Source organism: Harpia harpyja, chromosome 3 (genome assembly GCF_026419915.1).
Source record: "Harpia harpyja isolate bHarHar1 chromosome 3, bHarHar1 primary haplotype, whole genome shotgun sequence".
Taxonomy (NCBI): Eukaryota; Metazoa; Chordata; class Aves; order Accipitriformes; family Accipitridae; genus Harpia; species Harpia harpyja.
In genome coordinates, this window is record NC_068942.1 from 77,646,810 (window position 1) to 77,673,827 (window position 27,018).

Below are 27,018 nucleotides of genomic sequence, written 5' to 3' on the forward strand. Positions count from 1 at the left end.
TTTCAGCAGTCTAGTTATTTAAAAATGCAAGACTGTCACCCGCATGACACCCGATGGCTATGAAACACCAGAAGCAGGCTGGCCCCTTACATAAGACGCACGAACAAACGACGCAGGCGAACACTAACAACTACAAGAAGTCATCGCATCAGCGCTGGATATACCCACACTTCAAACCCTGCCAATCCAGGTCTGAAATCACTGTGCATTACACAAACCTTAAAACCTACGGGAACCTTCTGCGTGCCTTTCAAATTTATTTCATAATTTTTGAAATCATGGGTGTTTATTAACAGGAATGAATACATCTGAAATACTTAAAAGCCCAGAGGCGGGCTCCCTCCCCGCAGGCCCGGAACCACACAGAGTGCAGAGCTGTGGCTGGGGACCAGAGGCAGGAGAGCGCAGGATCTCCACCAACTCCTGCCGAGGGACCCGCGGCCAAACCCAAACACGCAGCCCCCCCCCCCCCCCCCCCCCCCCCCCCCGAAGGAGCCCACGCCCGCGGTGGAAGGCGGTAGCAGGCCGGGGCTCGCAGGCGGCAGGCCCTAGGTGACGGCCGGCCCCAGGGCCACCAAGGCGGCTCGCCCAGACCCGCCCGGCCCTGTACCGTAACCCCGAGTGCGGAACAGAGCGGGCACAGAGCGGTACTCCCGGCCGCCCCGGCCCCGCTCCCCGCCGTTTCCTCGCCCTAACGGGCCGCAGTGACTCAGCAGCGGCTCCGGCCCGGGCCCCGAGGAGGCTGAACCGACAGGCCGCCCGCGCACCGCCGGACCCCACGGGCCGGGCCGGGCCGCACTCACCCCGGTACCGATGGAGCTCATGGCGGCGGCGGCGCCCTCAGCCACGGCCGGACGGAGCTCCCCCCCCGCACACACACACAACTCCTGCCCGGGCCGCGCTCACGCTCCCGACCGCCCAACAACACGCGTTCCCATTGGCCCTCACACCGGCCAATCGGCGCCGTCCGCCGTCCTCTTAGAGCTTCCCGGGGCCGGCAGGGCGGGGCGGGGCTGACATCAGCGCGTCATATTGGTGAAGGGCACGTGGCGGGAAAGTGACACTAAGCGCCCGGCTAGCTCAGTCGGTAGAGCATGGGACTCTTAATCCCAGGGTCGTGGGTTCGAGCCCCACGTTGGGCGCCTCACTTTTGTGCATTGCCCCCCCCAATTTTTGAAGGGCTCTGCCCCGTCCAGCTCCGCGACACTGAGGGGAACTCACCCCCCCCCCCCCGCCGCCAAGCTCCGGAGGGACCAGAGAGACTCCTGAAGCAAACGTCCCTGGTGCAGCCATAGCCTGCGTAATTTTGGTAGTGACTGTACTAAACGCTGCGCTGCTGAAAAAAAAAGAAGTTTTATGTTTTTATGAATTATCTGGTTGCAGGAACCAAATGTACGTTAATAAAGCAGGAGTAGCTGCGGACTCCCTCGAGGGTAGAGAGGCCTTGCATAGAGATCTGGAGGGACTAGAGAGCTGGGCAATCACCAGCCGTACAAAATTTAACGAGAGCAAGCGCGGGATTCTCCACCCGGGACGGGGTAATCCCGGTTATATGTAAAACCAGGGGACGAGAGGCTGGGGAGCAGCCCCGCCGAAGGAGACCTGGGGGTTTGGGTTGATGGCAAGTTGAATACGAGTCAACGGTGTGCCCTGGCAGTCCAAAGGGCCGACCGCGGCCTGGAGTGCATCCAGCACGGCATCGCTGGCCGGTGGAGGGAGGGCACTGTCCCAGTCCACACCGCACTGGTGCGGCCCCACCTCCAGCACCGGGTGCAGTTTTGGGGCACCTCGGTCTGAGAAGGACATCGGACGATTAGAGTGTGTCCAGAGGAGGGTGGCCGAGATGGTGAACGGCCTGGAGGGCAAGACTTAGGAGGAGCGGCTGAGGTCACGTGGCTTGTTCAGCTTGGAGAAGAGAAGGCTGAGGGGTGACCTCGTCACCGAGGGGTGATGTCATCACCGAGGGGTGACCTCATCGCAGCCTACAACTTCCCCAAGAGGGTCAGATGAAGGGGACGTGCTGACCTCCTCGCTCCGGTGACCAGGACAGGACATGAGGAAATGGGCTGAAGCTGCGTCAGGGGAAATTCAGATTGCACATTAGGAAAAGGTTCTTCCCCAAGAGGGTGGTCGGTCACCGGGACAGGCTCCCCAGGGAAGCGGTCATGGCACCAAGCCTGTCAGAGTTCAAGGAGCATCTGGATGATGCTCTTAATTTAGTTTATGTAGTCCTGCAAGGAGCAGGGGAGTTGAACTCGATGATCCTTATGGGTCCCTTCCAACTTGAGATATTCTATGATTCTAAGAAAAGGGAGATGAGGGGAATGAGTTAAAGCCCCCTGCCCCAGAGATCAGCTCCCACAGACACAAGGCAGACTGCAATGGGCCATGCTTGTGAATATTCCAAAATATTCCTCCTGTCAGCAGGAGTCAGCTCGGCTGGAGTTGTTTGCAGCTGGCTAACACCAACCTTCAGGAACAGCATCCGGTTAGGAATCAGGAACTTCAGAGGAAAACCTCCAGTTACTGCAGGGGTTTGTGTCTGTCACTGTCCTTCCTGATAAAACAGTTGAGTTCACTGCAAATTTGTCTCCTGCAAGGATCCACGGATCCCTGTCATGCCAGGGAGAGAACTACAACAACATTTCAGCTGAAAAAAAAATAACCCAAATCCTTTTCTACACAATAACACATTTAAGGTGTGATCTCTAAGGGCTTTCCACGGCTAGTAATTCTGAAAAGCAGGCAATAAGTCTTTCCGCACCCCTTTGATGAAATAAGAATCCTGTTTCTGTCCTGAACGGGTCATGGGACTGCGCTTAAACCTGCCAGGAACATAGGAGTTAGGATTTCTGGTCGTGCAGTGTGAAAGAGCAGCTGTTGAAGCTGTTCAGCGATGCAGAAAGCCCACAGGAGAAGATTAGAGTGGGCAGAACGAAGACGAGGTGGCAGAACATGCCGGGCTTGTGAAAGGTCCCAGAGTACACAAGCACAGCAGTACAGAAATACCCCTGAAAAGGGAAGGGCTAAGAATACTCTGAATTTCCTCAGCCGCAGTCTGCTGCAGTTCAGAAAATGACATCATTGCACCACCACGAACACAGGCTCTGTAGGAGTTTAATCTCCCCTGCATATCCTTCCCACTGAGAACTACTTAGGGGCATGAGTAATCCCTCCCAGCTCCACTGGACTTGTGCCGATGGCAAACTCTTCTTTCAGGAGCAAGCCTCGGTAGGCTCTGGCTCACTTCTTACTGAGGCAAGACACAATCTGGGTCACAGAACTGCATCCCAATTATTCACATTATAAATGAAAATGAGCAGCAGAGCTCGGGTCTGAATGTTCTTTGCCCAGGCCTAAGGACAGCTCTCTGCACTTTGCAATGAAATAGCGTCTATTTAACAAGCCTGTAATAGCATCACAGATTGGGAACAAGTTAAGAACAGGGATGTAGCAGGCTGGCCTCCAAAACCTGCAGTTTTATCCATTTTGCTTTATTAAGCATAACTGTTGCAATCATACACACTTTCTGAAGCCACTCAGAAAACTACCGATATCCCCAATCCTTGCCAAAAACTGCTCCACACAGGTCAACCTCGTGCACTATGGGACTCCCATCGCTCGTCCCCTGTTCAGCCCTGTGAGGAGAACCGGACCTCACCCACAGGTTTTCTTGCCAGAAGCGGTTGGATCCTTGAGTCTCCTGCCCAGCCCCGAAGGTGTTATGCCTTGGGAGAAAGGCTGTGGCGGGGCAGTGCAGCTGAGCAGCGTACTGCATAGCGGGGCCCGGCTCGAGGGGACACTCTCGACTTGCATGCAACCCTGTTGTCCTCGGTCTCGCTGCAGGGGAGGTAAAAAAGAACTGGTAAGGGGGAACAAGCAGAGAGTGAAGGTCCTGAACACTCAAAAAAACCAAGGGGAATGCTGGTATTTGAGGAATCTGCTGGGGAATGAACATCCCCAAGCATATTAAACCATTAATCGTAGGCTTACAGAAGCAATCAAGCAAGAGAAGAACCCTAAGATGTAAAAGAATGCGAAATACCAGACGCAATGGGAATACAGGTATCTGGCTATAGCGTTTAATCCATTTTTCCAAGTCCAGACCTGACAGACAGAACACAACACAGTACGTTTTGAAGAACCTGTTTCTGTGTCACTGCATACCATTCTCATTCTCAGGCTGTCTCAGAAAAGCTCTTGTGCATGGTAATTGCAACTTGTTTGACCTTGAAACCCAGAAAGTGCTTGGACTGGGGACTCTCACATCTGTGCAAAGAGGCACTGGCCAGGCCCTATCTCACTTTGAGGACTGAGAAATGGTCTCTGAAAGATCAACCTCATCCCAGGACTATAAAACAACCATTAACAACTACTCACAGCTACGCCTGCCTATTTTTCTATGCTTTCTGTGTAACAGCCAGCAGCTCATTTGAAGTAAGAAGGCGGCAACTTAAAAATACACCCACCAGCACCTTGGGAGATAAATCATCCATGTTAATACTATCAGACCACTGTTACCAACCAGACTCTAACACTTTAAGCAGCGATTCCCGTATTGTGTGTTTTTTTTTTTTTTAATTTGAAAACCATTAAGATAAAAAGGGAGTATATCCTACCATGTGCCAACTAACACCATATGTTAAGGTAAAGCATATACAAAACAGAACGACAAAATCATGCAGAAGTTTACTTAAATGCTGTAGCACATTGCCCTGCGTTAAGTTTCACCACAAGAACGTTTCTTTAAATGTATGCTTAACTTCAAGAAACGTGCTTCAGTAAGCACAGCAGGCAGTCAGCAGACAGCACTGGGCAATCAGTCACAAAAAGCATGTTTGTGGCAATAAAAGACTCCACCACCCCCAATAATTTTATATGTATGTATCTCCCCAAATCCGAGATAAACAATTACTCCTTTGAGTAGGATTTAAACCTCAGTACCCAACAGATACCAGCAGAGTCACCATTTAGCCAGCAAGTCAAGTTTGGCACATTGGCAGCAAGTTTAGCAGTATTTGAGGCCAGGGGAAACCCCTCTCCCAAGATGCGAGGCTGCTGAGAGGCACTGGCACTGGCTGGAGTGCCCACAGTTCTGTGTGCAAAGTTAATTCACAGCAGTATTATGGAAGGATAGTGAGAATCATGACAAACCAAAACCAGCAGCACTAGCAGCAGAATGGAGGTGTATGTATTTGTTTTCCCACGGGAGTGCTCCTTCTCCTTCAATACGTAAAGTCACAGCATTGCTAAAAGCCTATTAACTAGCCAACAATCCCTAAATATAGTGTTAATATCCAAATGCACATTTTTCCTCTTAAGCAGAGAACTTTGTATTGCGTCTTCATTTAATACATACTGTTGCGGGACAATGAAGTTTAATATTTCTGATGGGGAGAAGGAAGGCAAAGAAGTGACTTCTGAACTTGGCACTTCAGTCAGAGATTCGAGGTTTCCTCACACCCCTGTTTACAATTCTCACACAGCTGAATTCTTTCTTGGAGCAGAGACACTGGGAGAGTTGTTAGCTCAGCACTACTTGAGAATTACAGGCAGAAGAGTTCTCTGCTAAAACTCTCAAAACAGGACCATGTCCAGGGGAAATACTGCTCAAGCACCTTTGCTAAACAGCCCCAAATAATTTCCTCACATGTCATTCAAGGGTGGAATAGTTTAATACAGAATTTGGCAGAAAAACTTCCATAGATGTTTCCCATAGTAGACTGTCCTTCACTCTTCTAAGCATATTTAAAAACAAAATATCTTAAAACAAATTCTCTCAGCAGTGTCATTTACTGTACAGATAAATAACAAACAACTTGGTATGCTCCAACTCATGATGGTACAGAATTTCTTCAGAAGTGGACAAAACAGCATAGTGGTTGCCAGAGTTAAGTTTTTAAACTGCAACTGGATGTGGTTTTAAATAGTGTTAGTACCTACTACCATACTCCCCCCAAAACATCCACATTGTTCATATTTAATAGTGTTACACACAAATTACTTAATAAAAAAAAGCCAATGCATATATATCTACTTGAAATAGATGAGTAGAATCCTTGTGTAGCATTTAGGTGCTTATTTCTCAGTAGAAAAAGCCCTCTTCATCAATGGTGGGGGTGCTTTTCCAACATCAAACATCATTTCCAGCGGAGGATTATTAAGACAGCACCAGTCAGGTATGCGGCCTGTCTGGCTGTAATATTCTTTGGACACAGACCGGCTCCCAAGTATGTCCTGAAGTGCTCCAAAAATGGCTCCTACATTATTGGGAAAAAAAATAATGTTGCATTAATTTGATGTATTGCATTTCTTTTTCTACTTCTTCCCATCAAGAATCTCAACTATTCTTTTTCAGCTCTGTCCCAAAAATTAAAGGAATGAAAGGATCTAGCCACTCCTTTTCAATAGCCCAGCTAGTCCCAAACTGCTTCAATTTATGTTCCCTGAAAGTAACTGAAAACAAAGAATCATCTAGTCTCTGCTGAGAACAAAACTGGCCTAGCTGAGCTGCTTCTTATGACAAAATTTCCTATGAGTTTTGATTTTTAAGCACTTCAAACAAACCACCTTGTGTTGAATGAAATTTACTCTCCTCAAAAAGAGTGTCACACAATACCCATAAGTTTATGCAAGCTGTGAGAAGATTCAGAACACAGCAGCTGACTAGCACTGCCAGTGAAGAAAAGTATCAGAGAACTGGGTGCATATAAATCATTCTTGTTTTCTAATCCTAAAAGTAGACTCAAAAGGTTTTAAAACTAAAATTTTGTAAACATTTACATTTCAAAGCATATGGAACTAAAATCTACCTTTACAGTTAAAGTTAGTTCCTCATACATACCAGATGGGCTCAGCTTATTAACAGAAAGCTTAGAAAAGCATGAATTCTTATCAACCTCAGAACCTTCCTTGAAAGAGTTGCTAGCAACAGAAAGCCCTTCTTTTTCCCTAACAGCAGCCAAAATCCATTGCAGAATTGCTGTATTTGTTATTGGCACTTGCGAACAGCACAGGGAGTCAACAGCCTCCGGCCTCTCCATAGCTCACAGCTCCTCAGTCGGTAATTAAACCTGTTTTTTCAATAAGCAGATCTTCCTACACGCAGCAGGTCTCTGCTCTGCCTAATTACTTAACTGGTGCCACCATATGGCGGTAGCCCTGTACTGCACTTGAGTCAACACTACATCTTCCACATCTCTGTTTCAAATTGCCCGTCACCTGTTTAAAGCTCCCATAACCTGCAGTGCCATTCTGCCCACCAAATATCCCTGAGGGAGCTTTACTCCACACAGCTTCTTCCAGGAGGGCATAACAATTCCACAGAGCTCAAACAGAGCTTGGTTTCAACAGTTCACCTCGTTTTTACTGCTATTTATTCATTACAAATCCCACTTGGGAGATTTGTTTTTCACTTTGTACCTTTGCTTAACGGTTGTTTTCATTCTTACCTCCCAGCCAGGCCACACAGTTGGGTTTGGCAGGTGGAGTGTGAATTCTGAAGGTTTTAGTGGCAAGTGCTTCTTTGTATTTTGGTTTCTCTATCAGGTATCTGATTTCAGCCATGAGCCTGTGAAGGAATCCTGGCAACATAGCCGTGCCACCAATAACTACCAAGTTCTCTGCCAACTGCTTCCTGGTGTCTATTGGACACTAATGCAAACAGGAATAAAAAAATTTTAACTGAAGTTGCATGGACAAGCATTCAAAGGCCTGTCAGAAATTCACTCAGTCTTTCTATGCACTTCAATTGCTGTTTTCTCATGCTTAGCTGAAACATAACCAACATAATTTTTTCCCCACACTTCCCAAGAAAACCAGGCTTAAGGAACTGCCCAGTTCAGGCTTTTATGGGCACGCTGTGAGTCCCTGTAAAGCCTTTCAGCTGAGACAGGCCAAGACAACAGAGGACAGAATTATCAGTGACAATAAAGCCCATGAGTTCTGGGAGAAGAGGTGCCAGAGAGAGCCTCAACCAGTGCTCTTGGAGAGGGAAAACTGTTACATATGAGGCTGACTCTTTTTAGCTCCATGTGGGAGAAAGGTGCTGCAAAAGTTTTCACTGGCAGAAAAGGTTCCTGCTGGAGCTTGCCTTAGGCATCAGATAATCCAACCAGAAGACACAAAGGCATGAGAAGACCAAGCTTTGTCAGTTCTGCCCCTCACAAACAGATCTGCGCTATCCCTTTGAAAAAAATTCCAGACTGCTGTGGTCCTCTTGTCCAGAGGAAGTAACTGGACGCTATTTAACACTTGTAAATTTAACATTTGTCTTTCCTCCTGCCAAAGAGTGATGCAAGGTAAATGCTAGAGGTACAGAGGTGAGGGGTCCAGGCACAGATATTGCTAAACAATTTGTTTTCATAAGGAGTTCTAATTGAAACATTTGTCATGTCATCCAAGCCTATGGCTCTCCAACAAATTACGTCTCAGCAAACTAATTTAAATGGCATCAATAACTAAAGGAAGTCAACTTTAATTAACATACATACACCCACCAGGTAATGAAAATTTCCATTTATAGTGGTTTTCTAATGCATTTTTTTCCTAAATATAAGAAGAAATGAAGTGTTTGTATATGCCAAGAAAATATTCTGCAATAAATCTAATATACTGCCTGTAATACAGATGTCCAAATTAATTTTATTCTATCTTAGGCAAACCAGCAGTCTGCAGGACTCATAAAGGAACAAAACACCTTGAAAAAAGAAGAAACAGAATACCTGTGTCATTTCAGTTTAAGCAGTGTAATTCCTACACTACCAAGCATTAGCTACTCCTCCATCATTACATATGTAAAGCCCCACACCGAAATAAAGGCAAGCTAGTTTATTACTTTTGCTGAGGCGTGAGCGCCACGTTTCTTAGAAAACTGTCCTAGACATGTTGCAGTATACCAAAGAGTAAGAAAACAATCACAGAGTGGATGACACATGGTGACTTACTACCTCACAGAAACTCATCATGTGGCAGAACCCTAGGAGTCATGCTGTGCTAAACGCTTTCAACCAATCGCAACCTGCAGTCGGGAGGGTGTTACTCTAGAATCATTCATAACAGCAGGTTCTCTAAGGCTGGAGGCATTCAATAAATTGTTTCTAATATAAAGATACCTGAATGAGTGAATCTAAGATCAAAGTGGCAACAGATGTCTCTTCATTATCCTGTTCAAACAGTATTTCGACAACAGAGTCTCTGTTGAAAAGACAGGAAATGAGTGTTAATGAGAAGCCATACTACACTATGAGCTAACACTCATGAACAGCAGAGCTGGAAATAACTGAAGACTTCCTGCTGACAACACTTCATTGCTACTTCTTCTATCACACAGTCCACGCGCCAGGCGGTGCCAACGGGGAGGAGACAATGCCCCTTTCACTTCGCTAAATGTCTCTCATCATCATGCATTAATACTCCATTTCTGCTTCCCCCATCCCTCTGATCTGTTTGCTCTCATCCTCAACTGTGAGCTCTCTAGAGAAGCTGACACCTCTCATTATGGGCTTGCATTGTGCCCAGCACAAAGCCTTTATTTGAGAGACATTAAAAGCATATGCAAGTGTTTCATTAAAGTTCAATTTTACGAAAAGTTATGTGCTTTTACAGTTGAAAATATATCCTCCTATGGTATTTCTCACCTGATGGAGCCAACTACATGGAGAATCTTTTCTCCATCTAAAGGATAGTCCACGTCTGGAGGTGGTGAAGGACGCTAGAAATAAAAACATATGTGCATTATTTTAGAGGCCAAAAAGGCTACATCCAGGCCAAAAAGACTAGGATAAGCTTCATCCTCCACCCACCTCAGCACTGCCATCAATGTTGAACTTGGCTGCCTGGATTTTCAGTCCACGTTGGAGATCACTCACAAAACAAGTGCGGACTTTATAAAAGAAACAAAAGGGGCAGAAGAGACACTTTGTTGGATCCTTTAATCAGTAATAAAGGCAATAATTTTGCTTAATTTAGACAAGAATACACACTTTAGGCCCTTGCTGGTCCAAGACATTATCAAATAAATGCAAAGAAGAACAGTCTCCACACTTCAGCAGAGTTCAGATGCCATCTAGACCATGAGTTTAAAAGAAGCTGATATGGAAACTATGCTAGGACAGGCAAGATTTCTCTCTCAGACAAGCTACATAAGATTTAAAGACAGGTGGACGTTACTAATCGTGCCTTCGGTTACAACAAGGTTCCAGGGGTTCTGCTGTCAGTATTCTGCTGTCAAACACACCACTGCAGGTCTTGCACCATGGCTTCAAATGAGACACTGCTCAGCAATGTTTTGCCTACTGCAACTCTTCAGCACTCTTAAGAACTCCAGAGGAATTTTTTTCTCCAGGCAACACTGACAGAGCACAATTTCCTTTGTATCCTAGCTGTTAGTCTTATTATATACTTATTTATTTGTATCTGGCACAAATAAGTATCTTCTTCATAAAGGGCTGTCACAAAGAAACAACCCTTCAATGCACAGGCAGGCATTATTTCAACCCTAGCATATATCTGGTTCCAAAAGACTGCATAAAACCCAGAGCTGATCAGAAAATTGCATTCACGTCCAGGAATTAGAAGAGCAACTTCCATTTGACAAAGCACCACCTGCATTTAAGCTATTTTGCATTTGACTGATGGATTTCTTGCTAATTTGGCCCAAGAGATATATACTAGTTGCTATTTTCTATGATTATGTATGTTTTTAAATCTGTTGCACATGAAACATTACATAGGAATTAATCCAAGTTCTGCCCAAAGATAGACTCTATTTTTTCTGGTGCAAATGCAGTCCTTGACTCATCTTGCCTACCTGATTAACACACCAAAATGTCTTATACATACTTTTTTTTTTTTTCCCCCCAAAATTGACTTTAAGGCAAATTGAGCCTTCCTAGTTAATTTAGAAACAAAATTAACCTTAACCATTCTTATGTCATGATGTTAAGACTGCTTAAATACTGCATTTGCAACCAAAACACATCTATGATAACAGGTTTGGAACATTAGATCTGCTAACTCTAAGTCCCATGTAGAGTTCACATTGTACATATTCATATGCAGCAAACAAAATGTCAGTAGTTAAAAAATGCAACAGGAAGTTAACCTGATGTCCTGGTTTAACCCCAGCTGGCAACTAAGTACCACACAGCTGCTCGCTCACTCCTCCCCCCTGCCCCGGTGGGATGGGGAGGAGAATCGGAAAAATAAAAAAAGTAAAACTTGTGGGTTGAGATAAGAACAGTTTAATAACTGTAATAAAATTATTATTACTAATAGTAGTAGTAGTAGTAATTAAAAGGGAGATAATGAAAAGAGAGAGAAGTAAAACCCAAGAAAAGATAAGTGATGCGCAATGCAATTGCTCACTGCCTGCTGACCACTGTCTAGGCAGTCCCCAAGCAGCGATCTGCCCCTCCAGCCAACTCCCCCCAGTTTATGTACTGAGCATGACATCCTATGGTATGGAATATCCCTTTGGTGTCCCAGCCAAAACCAGTACACCTGACCTGCTGATCATAGGATATATACAACAGTGTAATACCTTTGCTGTGCTAGTCTACCAAATGTATCTATGAGCTACACCTTAACAACACATAGGCTAAACCTGAATGAGGAGTTCAAAATGGTTTTGGTTTTGCTTTCAAAGAGGAAGAACACTGCAAGTTCTTCCAGTAGGTAAGAAATATGGCAAACAGAGAAGATAAAATAAATTCCTAAACGTAAAGTATTGCACACTTGTTATTATCATACTCTACTGCACAACTTAATAAACTAGAGTTTCATGAAGCAGAAAATTTTACCTTTTATATCCTCTACTATGTCTTCTGGAACTGAGCCTGAAATAAAAAAAATAACTTAGAACAAAAGCTTTTTAAGTAGAAAGAGAATTTAAGAATGATACTAAGTTTGATTTACATTTAGTACATTAAAGTTTTGCTTTGACAGCAGCTTTTAAAGATTTCTAAGGAGGAAAGAATATTAAGAACAGAAATAAAAAGTTTGTCTTCTCTCAAAACAGACTGAAAAATTACTCAGAACTCTTATCTCAGCCTTCATTCAAACCTGCTGCTATGAGTGGCTTATAAAAATAATATTGTTAAATACGGAGAAAGAAATCACAAAGGTAGATCACAAAAGATGCGGTGAATACTAAACGCATTTTATTCACTGTTAACATTAATCCACTTTCCCTAGTGCAAGTTCACAGCACATATGCTACATCAAACACACCTTACCCATTACAGATGGAAGGCTTTGTCCTTTGGCTAATCCTGTATCAACTGTGCACTGCTCCAACAACTGATACTCCAGTTCCCTAAAACATTGCACATGGAGTTAGTTAAAGATAGCTATTAACTCAGGCTGATTCTCTATATTATGCTTAAGGACAGCATTTATTCCCTTCAGTTGCATTTGTCTAAATATAAACTAGATGCAGATCTAATTTCCACAGCTTTTACTACATCAACAAAAGCCAAACAGTGGTAACCTTAAAAATCGGATGCTGTCACAGCAACAGTTGATTTAAGTCATGTTCAACAGGAATCTTTGCTCATTAGTCACAGATGAACTTTCACAAATCATTGGTAACCTGGAACGTGTAACTCTGAACTTACTTGTGGATAGCCTTTCCTCCCAGAGGAAGAGAACCCCAGCAGCTCAGAATCGGAATTCCCTCATATATCTATATGAAGATCAGGAAATTCTCCTTTTTTTGTTATGAGTTTTCAGTCTGCTGGAATTGTACTGGAACTAAATGCTTCTTTCCCCCCAACAATCTCTTGCATTAGCTATTGGAAACACTTTTTAACTGCTTTTCTCCAAAACTAATTTCTAGTATATAAAGCCTGAAGTTACGAACCACCCTTCCCAAGTTTCGAGGGAACACAGCATTAGCACATCACCTGTGAAAAGATTCCCCAAGTCATGATATCTTACAGTCAAAAGCCAGACTGCCTGATCTGTTCCTATTACTTTTTAGCACACTTGAAATCTATAAAAATACCACCTCGTCATGACAGCCTTCTTGCTGAAAATTTTGTTTGTATATTATTAAAGGATACAGGCAGCACCAAGCTTTCTGTATATCCACAGTCTAGCACCATGGCAGAATTGATCCCAAGTGTCAGGAGAGACATTAGATGACTTGGAGCAAACAAAACTGAAGGTACCTACATGGAAACCAAAAGAACAATTGACAGAAGGGGGCAAAAAGAAACAAACCACCCAAAGCACTGATGCTTTTCCCGAATGTCATATTAAAAGCAAAACTCAGACAACTGTATCTTGAGGTATCCATTTTTAACTTAGTTTTTACAGTAGTGTAGTAATGAACAAAATACGAGAGGATTCTGAATTCTGTGTTCATCTTATTTGTGGTACATACCAGTTACCTTAGTAATAATGAATCTTGGAATGGGCTTGTAAGAAAAGCAAGTGTTAACTATAGAACTCTTCTTAAGTCATAGATCAGGTTTCTTATTGTCATTGAAAAGAAATTAAAGAAACTAAAACACAGCTACTTGAAATTTTGTATAAAGTCTTGAAGATGTGAACAAAGGTGCCAGAAAACCCATAAAAGTGTGCCTTTCTCTCCACCAAAATACGACTTTCCAAGTCACGAGTCATTTCAGACAACCAATTTTGCATGGGACTGCTTTATCTGAGACATATTTTTTTCCTGTAAGGGGATTAGTAAAAAAAAAACCCAAATCACTCCAATCTTCCAGCAATTTCAAGTCATCAGGAAATTTTATCAATAGCAGGAAAGAATTATGCAGAAGTTTAAGATTAGTTGGTAAAATGTGTTGTGGAAGCACAGTGAAGAAGTACTGCAGACAAACTGGTTTCACCACTTTTTATAGAAGAACTTTAACCTTTGTTCTATCTGAATTGAAGAAGTACAGATTCACCTCCAAAACATTTTCTGTTAGAACTAAGCAAGAATTAGGTTCAGACGTTTCCTCAAAAAGACTGATTAAGCAGAGAAGATAATAAATTTCAGGTAAGCTCTTATCTAAATGAGTACAGCCAGACGTTAGATCATGCGCTAGGCAAAGATATTGACTGTGGTAGAAGTGATGAGATTTGCTGACAGAGCTCTAACAAGTGTTTAAATATAAATTCTGGCTTCAGGCAGTGCTCAATGGGGATTATTGGATCTGTCTGGAACAGTGTGATGTGAGCTGTATTTTCGTACAACCCTGAGAAACCTTTCGGATTCTTGTTGATAGCTCCTGTTTTGTGGCCTCATGAAGAGTAAGAATGGAATAAAAATAGCCTTTAGTCCAGTCTCCAAGCCCTACTTCCCCAGACAACCATCAGCTTTTTTTATCTTCTTTATGCCTCTCTCATTCTTTTGGCATTACTTCCATTTCTTTGTCCACATCTGGTAATGACCGTTAGTAAAAGTTCTAACGGCAAGTGCTATGCTGAGCATATACAGTAGTTATGTAAAACACGTACCTCAAAATGCTTGAAAAGGACTCTTGTGAGCGTGTCTCTGAAGTGTGTAGGGCACAAGACAGATTCTATGATCACAACACGACGGTCTCTGGGATTCACCAGCAGATGTCTAAAAAAGGCAAGACATGTAAAACAAAACTGTTAAGTTTAAGCACGCATTATGAGACCTACCTTATTTTCATATTCCATTCTCCTCAAAAATCCTAAAAATTTGGATTTAGATAGCATTTTCTACAGCAGATCCCAAGCTTAAAAAAACCCCACCTTCCTAAAAGTAAGTTAGGAAACTGAGTTACAGAAAACAAGTTATAGAGCTGTCAGCGGGCTGTAGTTCTGAATATCCATTATACATTTCTAAATCAATATAAAGAATACAAAAATAGGCATGCATAATAGCTATTAATGGCTTGTCCGGTGTCATACAGTGTGTCCATAAAAGCGGAAGAATGACGATACAGATGTCCTGATTTCAGTGAAAGAAGATGGAATTGTCCTGATTTCAATTACAAAGCAATGATCAAGGACAGGGGAAAAAAAAACCCAACAACCCACATCGGGTGATCTGAGGCACAGAAATTCAGTACTGGTTTCCCTGTGTCAAGTGATGATTTTTCATGTGTAAAAATAAGGATTGGAAGTAAAGAGAAAAGACTAAGTCCAACTTCGTTATTCACTAATGGTGCTAAAAATACAATACAAAGATGTATCACTGAGGTAAAAATATTCCACAGGTTAAGATTCCTCCTTCCAAACCCCTATCATGTGGAAGGAGCTCTGCACCGATATAAGATGAGCTTCAGCCCTACCAAAATCAGTACAACTCCTTAGGTAATGACTTTCCCTTACCAAGTCCTTTATGAGCGCCACAATTAAAAGGCAACTCATCAAATACTTTTTATTTCTAGGGAGCAACTGATGCTGCAGGACACTAACTCTTTGTAACATAACTTGAATCTCAGCACCACTGAATTTCTCCTGCAATAAGACAGCCAGGCAGACACCTGCAAAATCCTGTTTCTGTTTTCTTATTCAACTAGTCAGCAGTCTTCAGTCACACTTCTAACACCTCTCAATGTACTCAGAAAAGAACCACAGAAGGCTTGAGTAACTAACATCCAAGTATCTCTGTCGTGGTTTAACCCCAGCCAGCAACTAAGCACCACGCAGCCGCTCACTTACTTCCCCCCACCCGGTGGGATGGGGGAGAAAATCAGGGGAAAAAAGGTAAAACTCGTGGGCTGAGATAAGAACAGTTTAATAGAACAGAAAGGAAGAAACTAATAATGATAATAAAAGAATTGGAATACACAAAACAAGTGATGGACAATGCAATTGCTTGCCACTCACCGACCAATGCCCAGTTAGTTCCTGAGCAGCCATCCTTTCCCAGGCCAACTCCCCCCAGTTTATATACTGGGCATGACATCACATGGTATGGAATATCCCTTTGGCCAGTTTGGGTCAGCTGCCCTGGCTGTGTCCCCTCCCAACTCCTTGTGCCCCTCCAACCTTCTTGCTGGCTGGGCATGAGAAGCTGAAAAATCCTTGACTTGGTATAAACACTGCTTAGCAACAACTGAAAACATCAATGTGTTATCAACATTCTTCTCATACTGAACCCAAAACATAACGCTGTACCACCTACCAGAAAGAAAATTAACTCTATCCCAGCAGACACCAGGACAATCTCTTACCTAAAATACAGCATATGGATAAATTCCTTCAGATATGAATATAGCTCTTCTGTATTAATATTACACTGAACAACTTTGATAGGCTGTAAAGTAAAAATATCCAGTCAGCTTAAATACTAGGCAGTGATTATACATAAAGAAATATATACATGATATATAAAGAAATATATATAATATGGATATGATAATATATTCTATCTGAACATATATAATTTGACACATATAAATGAATACTCGTCTGATTTGCTCTATGTCCTTAACAAAGCATCTCGTAAACTCATCCTATAACTAAACTTCAGAGTTTATTCATGTTAATTTTTTGAACTGATAACTTATCTCAACATTAGTTTTCCAAAGCTGCGGTCCTCTACCATAAGGAAAAAAAAAAGCGTAGCTAGGCAAAGAAATTTCTCAACAAATGCCCCAAACATAAGCTGCATGGGTGATGAGTACCAGTTAACATCAGCACTGGTACCACGCTTACCTGTATCTAGTTACAATCTTTTAATAGCAGCAGTTACAAGTTAATGAAAAATAGCTTATGATGGACAGCAAACATATCTGCAAATTCTTTCTATACCATAACGTACCAAACATTATAAAGGTAAAACAGTTCAGGTAAAATAGTTTACCTTTGCGACATCGGGTTTCTTTATTTCACTAGGAATAATGCATCTTGGTCCTGTTTCTCCTGCAAAACCACACCTAAAGGAAAATGTTGAAAAACTTATCATTTGAAGTCACTATTTAACATACTGGGCCTAGAAATCATCAAAGAGTAATTAATTAGGGATATTTTAGTGACTGCAAAGAGGTGTTTCGCATATAGCTTTTCTATCTAGCAATTTTGAATGAGAAAGATTTTACATCTTTTTATTGACTCCCTCTCAGCTGCATGAAACAAAACCAGTTTTCTTCAATTCTATAACAACTGCAATGTTCAGTTCTGATGTGCCTCCTACTTTCCACCGAGTAGTTTTCCGTTTACAATCATCCACCTGCAACCTTCCTTACTGCCTATTAAATTTCCAAAGAAATACTTTTCTGTGCCTTCCATATGGGCCCACAGTTTTCACTGAAGCTCTCAGTAAACACAGGCAAGTTTAAGTTATCATGCCCTCTTTAAATCCTTGTCTTCTGTGACGTTTATTTAGAAGAAACAAAAGACAAACACACAACGATCACAATCACACAGGTCCTGTGGCCTATTTCACTGCTGACCAGCAACGTTCAACTGACACTTTTTTTTCCTCTTTCCAGCTTTCAAATGCATTTCCTTCACAAGCATCCTGAGTGATTTAAGGTACTACTGCCTCAAGATGACTGGTTACTGCTCCAGGCCTCCTGACAAAACATGAGGGCTCTGCATCCAACTTAGATGCGACATAATAAAAATACTAGCAACCCCAAAACAAACTTTTCAGAAACTCATCTGGTTTTCATAAAGCGATTGCACCTTAAAAGACACAAGAGTCATGGACTGAAGAAGGCAAATTAAAAACAAAAGAAATTCAAGATCTGATTTTAAGAAACTCAGCGCTTGACATTTGTTTCACCACTGCCACCCCCATGAAGTACAAAGCTCAGAGGAAAACTACAGTAGAAAACACTAGTAGAAAACTATAAAGCTGCTGGACTTCGAGTACTTTTAATGCAAAAGGTCAATTAATTCTTTATTTTGGTATTTGGCAACTGTCAGTGTGTTTCTTCAGATCATTTCAGAAAAAAAATCATAAAATAAGACATAATTCAGAACTTAATCTTTTTTCTTTGGTCTTTCAAACAAAGACTTGTGCGGTCCCAGTGTGTGTTTGCAGTTGTCCTTGCCTGTCATCCTGACAACTTGTGAACTTTTGGTTAATTTCAGCCTTATTTGGAAAAGGACAGATGTCTCTCATATAATTGTTATCTCTTGTACAAGAATGAAAGCTGGAAACAGACCCTAAAAACACACTATTCAGGGGAAATGCTTTTCCATAAGAGCATTTTATTAGACAAATAATGCCCATGGGATAAACCTCAGAAGCGCCCCAAATTTGGGGAAAGCCTGCAATCGGCAACACGACATGAATCCACAAAAAGCCACTTGTGGAATCACTTTTTTCCACCTGTGAAGACTTTGTTAAACCTTCTCCATAACCACACGGCTGCCATTTCCAGGTAACGAAGCCTGCCTGCTGGTCTGCAATTACACAGCCACTTGAAAAAAAAAGCAAGTACAACTTAATACAAAACCAAGTTTCACAGAAATACAAATACAAAACCAACAACTCCTGCCTCTTTAGAGAAGCAGAGACATCCCTAAGGCTTCAAACACATAAATGCACCCACATGAACACAACTGCAGATGTAGGCCTAGCCTAAGAAGAGTGGCATACATCTGCAGAGGTGCTTTTCCTGCAATATAATCTTTTTTTCTGTGTGCAAGCTGCCTCTCCGAACAGGCCACTGAAACCCAGGGAGCCCTTCCAGCGTATTTTAACCCTAGACGCGGGGCCAGATTGCTTAACCAGTCCCTTTTCCACAAGGGCTGCACGTACCTGGGACACGAGCGTGGGGGGAGCTGGGGGTTTCTAACACAACGGGGTATTTTGATGTGGGGTGGGCAGAAGCATTTTTAGCTCACGACATAAATTACTAAATACTGAGCATTTCTCCTTCCACCTCGAGTTACACCCCTTTTTTTTATTTTAATCTAAAACACGAGACTAAAAAATAAGGCTTGTTATTGTCGGCTTTGTACCACGCAGATCACCATAAGGGAGGGGGGACGGGACACACCACAACCACACACAACTATTCATCCCGACGGCAGGCCCGCCCCGCAAGCCGCGACACTGGCTCCAAGGCGAAGCCTGTCGCGACAGAAAGGGGGCAGGCGGGGCGGGGAGCGCGGGGCCACTCACTTGGTGAAGGCCTCGCCCAGGTCTATCACCACGGCGGTCTTCTCCCCGCCGCTGCCCAGGCCCTCGTAGAGCGGCATCGCGACCTCCCTCCCCTTCCCTTCCCCTCAGCGGCGGCGCGACGGAGCCTTCCTCACACCCGGCGCGGCAAGATGGGGCCTTCCTCACACCCGGCGCGGCAAGATGGGGCCTTCCTCACACCCGGCGCGGCAGGCTGACCTCGGCGCCTGTCCGCACAGCCGCCGCTCCGCCGCCCTCCCCGCGCCTCGCCGCCGCCCGCCGCCCGCCCTACGGCTGGTTGAGGAGGTCCGGAGCCCTCCGGCGGCGGCGTCGTGCGCGGTACGGCGCGACCTTCCCTCAGCTCCGGTCCGGCGGCGGGTAGGGCCTCTACGAGGGAGAAGGGCTGGATGAGGCCCCCTGAGGCGCAGCGGGCGCGAAGGCGGGACGGGGGTGGCAGGGGAGGAGGGTGCTGGGTGTGAGCGCGGGCTCCATCCTGTGAGGAGAGCCAGCCCGGGGGCTTCTCCTACCCGAGCAAGATGGCAGCGACGCCTTGGTGCCGAGAGCTGGTCAAGCGTAAAACCACGCGTGCCGTAGGGATGCATTAATTCGTAGCGCAGAGCTCGTTTCTGAGGGGCCAGGCATCGGCTGTCCGCGCCATCCAGCCGGGCACCAAACCATCTCTCGTGTCCTCGCAAAGCCCTCGCGAAGGCGTAAACCCACCGCGGGCCCTGCAGTGCGTGCTCTGGCTGCCGCGACATTTAATGCCAGAGCCGTTCGCTATGAAGCTAAATGCGTAGGTATCTTGGGGTACAGCATCCTTCTTGAACAGAAATAAAATGCCTCAGGAGGGGCAAAAAAGCCCCATCTCCTCACTGCTCCGAGAGAGTGGTGTTAGGAGTGAAGTCAGGAGATCGCAAATACGGCCAGGATAGAAATGATAAACTCCACTATGGTAACCCGTGCTTTCCAGACCCATGTCTGATGATCAGAGGGTAGAAGATCAGCTATGGTGAGAGTCAACTGGTAGGACACGAGTGCTAAAAATCTAGTTTGAATTAGTTCAGGTTTAGCCATTTTCATGAAAACGTGTCATTGAGCCAGTACAGCTGCCTTCATCTGTCTTTTTGAAGGGGGAGATGTACAGCTGTTTGGACTTTCATAGTCACGGAGCCACATGACACATTTTGCAAAGTTTGTGGGAATGCTGTGTTATCTCAAGCCCTCATGAAATAACAGGCTGTCAAAACCAAGATCTTAACTGGGTTTTGGAGCAAAGAGGAAGCTGCATTTGTGTGCAAGTGTGTATGTGCCCACATGCTACAATGAAGGACTTTTTGACTCAGTGCTGCGGTTTTAACCCCATCAAGGTTAGGAAATGTTAAGTTTTTCTAAATAATCTTCATTACTGCGTTATAGCTAAATGCCAGCTCTGCTACAGGTGAGGTCAGTCACCACTTGTAAACAAGTAAGTTATTCAAAGTGTCGGAAATACACAGCCTTACTTAGATGGTATTGACATTTCTGGTCTGTAATAGCTGTGTCATGAAAGCCCCTTAGCATGAGTTTGTGGGAATGGGTTCTGCAGGTACCTCCGGGTGCGGATGGACAGACAGTTACCCAAAAACAGACTGAAGAGAGGAAAAGTACGTGCCGAAAGGCAGCACGTGAAAGTCCTCCAAGAATTAGTAAGCCCCACAGGCTAGCAATCCTGCTGAATCTGCCAGTAATAAACTCGGGACACCAAGAGTTTGCTGCATCTGTGCAAGGCCCCCAGCATCAGCATTGGGTTGTCTAATTCTGACTGCATCCGCAAAGGCAATGGCCGCACTATGCTGACAGAGACAAGAGGATTATATATACACCCGATGAAACAAGGCACCCTTTGAGGGACTTGGCAAACACCCACCTAGAAGCCATTGGCGCATCAGGACGAGGCTCTGTTTCTGGGCAGATAGCTGGGCTTGGCCTTCCAACTGTTGCTCCAGCTGGAAAACAGAGAGAGCATGTGTGTGTGCGTGAGCAAAGTGTGTGATCAGTTATCTACTATTAATAATAAAAGCTGGACTCTATTAATAGTAAGAGCTTAATCAATAAAAGGTGTTCTAATGAATATTGGTTGTGATATGTGTCTCCCTGTGACTTGATCCCCTAGCTGGGAAAAGGGAGTTTATAACAGATAGCGGCTAGTGTAATGAAAATTTGGGATCACATGAGAAAGAGATTGCTAAGGTAATGCTTATCCCACTCCCAACAAACCAGCTCCTTTTTCCCTACGAATCTTCCCCTTCTTTCCCCACAATAACCACACCTGTAAAATCCGCTGCTCTTCAAGCATTTTATATGCACGCCCAGGAGTGTAACTACGGCCCTGATCACGTCCCCAGAAGATCTGTCACAGGGTATTTATATCAACTCGGTGTGCAGTACCCATTTCTTCTCCAGGGAAGCAAAATAAATACTGAAAAAGCTATTAACTGGTGAGCTGGGTCTAGACATTTGCTCTTTGCCAGACAGGCAAGCCAAAGAGCCTGAGTGCATACATGCAGGAGGACAAGGGTGCTAATGAAGCAAGAGGATTTCAAGGTAGGCTGTCGTGACACTGATGTGCTCTGTTGCCACTGAACCCAAACTCCCTGAGCTGTGAGCCGCTGTAGCCCTTTGCAGATGCTATGCTTTTCACGTACTCTGCGGCAGTGCTGTTTGTCCCACATCCACACTTTCTATTTAAGATCTGTGAAGGTGGAGGTGTGTGGGAAAGTCGGACGATGAGTGGGAGTGATGTGAGACGCCAAAAGCTGTTGCTGCCACCATCTGCTCTGTCGCCTGAGCAAACCCCTGCAGTAGCCCATCGTTGGGACTAGCGGCTCTCCCTAACTGCTTTCTCTTCTGTTTCTGTCACAGCCTTGTTGCCTTCCCCCCTTCTGGTCTCCCTAAAGTCAGCGGGGTCACAAGGTGGGGTCAAGAGTGTGGAGCTGAGAAGAGAAGGTCCATGTGTGTGCAGAGGAGGAGTGCAGACTGGAGGAGCTGAAGCAGATGGGCCATCGTCCTGGAAGGGCTCTGTATACCTGGGGGACATGCGAGGAATCCAGGCAGTGCAGAGGGAATGCAAGAAAGGTGTGAAGAAGGGGAACTCTGCAGTGACGAACTTGGGGGAGGCTCCTCGCAAAGCCCTTACATCCCTCATAAATCCCGTATCTCTCTCCTTCAGATACTGTCCCACGACTCAATATGAGCCTATGCATTCTTCATAAGACCCATCACCAGCTTCCCATCCTGTCAGCTACCTCTCCTTGGAGAGGAAAACTGGAGAGCAAGAACAAGGCTGTCGTGGTGATGTGAGATGCAGAAACAGTGATGGGACCAGCACACAACCAGTGGGTTCTGGAGGAGGAGGAATCATTGCCAAGGCAGCAGCGGAGGATGCCGACACATGAAAAAATAAACAAACAAAAGCCTGTAGCAATTAAACATTCTGACACAGAGTTCAAATTGCCTTATGATTTTGTGTGGTTTTATGTTCTTAATGTTTTTTTAAATTATTTTTTTATGGTTAGTATTTTATGCCCTTCCAGAATATGGAAATGCAGCTGAACTTTAAAGCATATGCAAACAATGATGCCTGAAAATATGGTTAAATGTCATTCTCACAACAGAGCCTTAACTCTGCCATGTTTGAGCAATACCCCAGTGTACCAAGAATACGTGCTCAGTTAGAATTACACCTGACTGAGCTGGCAATTGTGTTCGAGAAGCTTTTCTCTGTTTGGGCTTTCTGTCAGGGAAATGATCCCGGAATTCCCCAAGTTACTACCTGGAGCGCTGTCTGCCATCGCTGGTTCTTTCAAGGACAGCAGGAGGAAAGCTGCGCGGTTACTGTGCCTGATGAGAACATGCTCTCGCTGATGTGTGAATACTCATTCTGTTAAATTCTGTAAAATGCTGCTGAATATCACTCTGACAGGGGTCTTATAAAGACATAATATAATATACTTAATGTTGTTGCTCTTGAAATACTTGAAGTCTGAAAATTGGAGTAAAAGTTTAGATAATGTATGATTAATGTAAAGTCTAAGCACAATGTTTTCATCACCTGTTTCATCCCCAAATCTCACCTGTTTCCAATATCTTCCTGTGCCATAATTACATGTTTACAACGCTATGCTTATGTTTTAAATTCAACTTTTTATGTAAAAATAATGACTTGGTTATGTTTTACAAAAATCGCTGGCCCTACTTGAAATACATAGCCCATTGCTTCCTCCTAAACGTTTTATCGCTGGGTTAGGAAAGATCAGCGTTTACTGCTAATCACATCACTGTCTTTATAGTCCATTGGAAATCTTTTCTTAAATTACATTAATCAATCACAGTTAACAGGAGTTCTGAAATGCAAGCTGCAGCTTAAAAGTGGCTTAATTTAATGGATGGTCTTTCCAGAGCCTAGAAGTTATTGATAATAGAAGCCAGAGACTTAGAAATGTGCCAGGGTTTCATAACAAAATCCATCCACGCCGTGCTGGTTTAATCAAGGAAGCTGCTTGCATAATGTGAAAAGCGCTCGTGCTCTCCCGAATATGTAACTGTTGAAGAAACAGATGGTGATGCTAACCCGTAAGAATCAGACTATAAATACATTCAAGATAACAATATAAATGAAGATAATTATTCACAGTCTAAGGAGATGGTAGGACAATTAAGCCAGCTAGTAAGCAGAAGGTTGAGGGGAGTAAGAAGCAGGATCTCCCTAACACAATAAAAAATTATTCCCCAAATGCAGCTGGTTCCTGTAACTCTTGGGAGCAGTGGTATCCTCTGACAAGCGAGGAAGAGGTCACCATAACTGTATAAAAATACAAGGAATGAAGAGTAGCCCACTGAAATCAGTGAAAACTCTCCGATTTATATCAAATTTATAGGACAGTTTCTTTTGGCTAATGCAGTCCTTTTCTTTTTTTCTTTTTTTTTTTTTCCAAGAGCCTGTTGGTATTCAAGCCACTGGCAGCAAAAAATCTTTTCGAATCTCATGCAGATGCGTTATTATCACAGAGGAGCACCGTGCGCTCATCTGCAAGGAGCGGTGGTGAAAGCGATGGCTGGTGCCTCGAGGTGGCAGCTACAGAACTATCCCGGAGGGTTAAAAGGGAACATTTTTCATAAAGAAAATGACTTTTCTGTACGAGTCCTGAAATACGGCAGCTCTCAGTTGAATTAATCCCCGCAGTGCACTTGCAAACATTGAAAACATAAAAGAATGTGTCCTGCAGCGTAAACACTGCAGGCCCGAATGGGTACGGCAAGGAGGCACCATGCCCAGCTAATATTCTGTTCCCTTTAATGCCAAAATGCCAATCTGGACCCCTGCAGAGACTTGGATTTCACCTGAACCCTATGCATATTTGAACAGCAAAGCATTACTATTTTTTCTTGGTCATAAAATAAAGTCAGTCTTTTGTGTCCCTACATTGGATGGCTTTGTCCGTGTACTTGCTTTTAAGCCTCCTTAATCCCTATATACAGGCTAACTGAGGCACGTACCCATTTTTTTTCTCACAAAATCAGATAGCTGCATACTTAGGGCCGGCTTTAGACATAATAAAAGATCAATTGCTCAGAGATCTGTTGTAGCTTTTGGAGCTCACAGAGTGTCTCCTCGCCTTTTTCCAGCACACAGATTCAAGGGCATCCACTTACCAGCTCTCCAAAAGGAGAAAGAGGAGGAACACACATAGTCTTTCTGCTGCTTGGGGTTCTGTTAACAGCGGGACCTGGTTCCTGCTGTAGGATTTCAGCTTGATCAATGTGAATATTTCCAACACAAAAATCTGTATTTCTCTGCTCATAACCATTCAAAAAATTGTCTGTACTGCCCTAAAAATCCACCCGAAGGGGAATAATGAAGACACTGGTGGTGTCTGAATGGAAAGCATCACTGTTTTGCACTAAAACAGAGTCCACCTCCCACCCAGGCGTCCTGATACCGCGTGTTACCCATGGCAAAGACCCCGTTCGTCCCTGTGGTGGGGGCTTTCAGCCCCTTTGTGCTGGTTTCGTAAAGGGCTATACTGTAAGTGATGGAGTGGCAGTACTCAAAGTGCACTTCTTTAAAACCTGTGGATCCAGGGCTTTGGTTTAACCTCAAGTTTTGAGAGCAAAAATGAACAACTACATTTAAGATGTTCAAGAAGCTGAGGGTTTAATGTCAGGACAGTGCTTAGGGTTCACTTGCTTTGAGGTGGTGTGTCAAGTGCTTTTTTTTATTGTCAGCCTAATTTTGTAGTGGAGTATGTAGGACAGGGGGAAAAAATATCCAAGCGCTACAGGGAATTGACAGATGGTTCACGTTTTAGCTGAGACTCCAATATGCATGGGGATGGCTTCCTCAGCACTTTTTTCCTGGGAAAATTGTAATATGAGGTGTACTTTGATATTAACTGCATTGATTTTGTTAAAGGATGTGAAGAAGAGCGAGGGCTGTACTGTGATTCAGTTATGGAGGTGAGCATTGGTCCTCCTGGGCTGTATTCCCAGAGCAACTGCAACTGATTCCTGTGACCTTGGACCAGTCAGCAAAAGCCTGGTTCTACTCTGAAAAGTGACTGTGTAAAAATGGCACTTTCCTACTCAGCAGATCTGGTCGCTGTGTGCTCTCCAAGTTACATCTGCTGACTTTAGTGACAAAAATAAGTTTTTACGGCTTTCCTGCTCTGTGAGCACTGCAGAATGACGAGAGCTGTGAAAGCAGAAGCTGGATCCTGTGCCTCATTGTAGGACTAATTACTATAAATCACAGCCAGCAGCGGGGCTGCACTGGCACCACTCGGCCTTGCACAGCTTTTCTGTTGGTGCCAGCGGTGAGGAACACGGAAGAAAGGAATCCAAGTTGATTCTCTTGATTGAGTTTTAATTGCAGATGGCATTTATCGGGATTGCAGTTGGAGGAAAAAGAAATCTGTTCAACTGTAAGATGATTACATTTGAAATAATTGATTGGCCATAAACTTCCTGATACCTTTTTCAAAGTGGACTCATTTTAAACATACTTCCCTCCCTGTAACGGGATGCTGTTCTCACTTTCCCTGATTTAGACTCATTGCTACTCCATTCCAATGACTGCTGTTTAATGGGAAGAGCAGCTGCCCTTAAAACAGATGCTACCAGCTGATGTAAAGGTGAATTGTGTGATGGAGATGTGCACTGATTTGTGTGCTGGATGTCCCCAATATTCAATTTGGGAAAGTCATTCAGCAGCGAAATTAATGGTAACTATTTTAAAATTGCCTTTACCTTCTGTGGCATGTCCTGACATACTTAGGATAGCTGATATCATCTCATCACAGATGCCAGGAGTAGCATTGTCAGATGCAGTATTCTGATGTCAGGACAATGATTTTTTACTTCAGTTTATACATACAAAATGTGTCTTCATGTAAATTTATAAGTGACCCAGTCTCTTAATTAGGACACGTTGTTTGTACTTTTTGGTTTGTGCAATAAGGCTGCAACAGGAATATTACCTTTTAAAGAAATCCACTGTATTGTATTATTACTTTATACAACAGAGTTTGCTGTTATAATAATACACAGATCTTATAAGGGACTCTTACATAAATTAGGTGGTGTTATTTCCATTTTACAGAAGGGGAAATGAAAGCAGAGAGCGGTGAAGTTCAGTTTTGAAAGTCATCTAGCAAGTCAGAGCTGGGAATGGGACACGAGTCCCATGCTCTTTACCAGCTACGCTACCCGCATGGAAGAATAAACCAACTTACATCTGAATTTAATCTCTGAATTTCACCTGAGGTGTGAGAAGTCTTTGAAGGATGAGACCAACAGACGGTTGCACTGAAATGTCTTGAGCCAGAGCATTGCTAAGAAGGGAAAGGAACGGATGTTTCTTAACTTGGAGTGGAAGTGGGGTCGGTTTTGCTTGGTTATGTATATGCTCTGTGGCATAC

At 43.9% G+C, this 27,018-nt stretch overlaps 2 protein-coding genes and 1 non-coding gene across 9 annotated transcripts in view; 1 reads left to right on the forward strand and 2 right to left on the reverse strand.

Moving 5' to 3' along the window:
* Positions 1-962, reverse strand: part of PSMA3 (proteasome 20S subunit alpha 3) — a 23,195-nt gene extending 22,233 nt beyond the window's left edge. For all 7 annotated transcript variants that reach the window (XR_008234616.1, XR_008234615.1, XR_008234614.1 and 4 more), the window contains exon 1: positions 804-962. Coding sequence is in view for 4 of the 7 variants with exons in the window: in XM_052783517.1 (XP_052639477.1) it covers positions 804-824 (21 nt within the window). In the remaining 3 variants the exon portion in view is untranslated. The remainder of the gene's footprint in view (positions 1-803) is intronic.
* A 107-nt stretch (positions 963-1,069) lies between these two features.
* On the forward strand, positions 1,070-1,142 carry TRNAK-CUU (transfer RNA lysine (anticodon CUU)). Its single transcript has one exon. It is a non-coding gene; the product is annotated as a tRNA-Lys (tRNA).
* A 4,514-nt stretch (positions 1,143-5,656) lies between these two features.
* ACTR10 (actin related protein 10) lies at positions 5,657-19,252 on the reverse strand. Its single transcript, XM_052783526.1, has 13 exons — positions 19,067-19,252; positions 16,793-16,865; positions 16,161-16,243; positions 14,467-14,575; positions 13,065-13,172; positions 12,618-12,685; positions 12,237-12,316; positions 11,802-11,837; positions 9,804-9,883; positions 9,639-9,712; positions 9,114-9,195; positions 7,452-7,653; positions 5,657-6,260 (listed from the first exon to the last, which is right to left on the reverse strand). Exons 1-13 carry the CDS (start codon positions 19,141-19,143, stop codon positions 6,079-6,081), a joined length of 1,254 nt encoding a protein of 417 aa, XP_052639486.1. The 5' UTR covers positions 19,144-19,252; the 3' UTR covers positions 5,657-6,078.
* Positions 19,253-27,018: the final 7,766 nt, after the last annotated feature.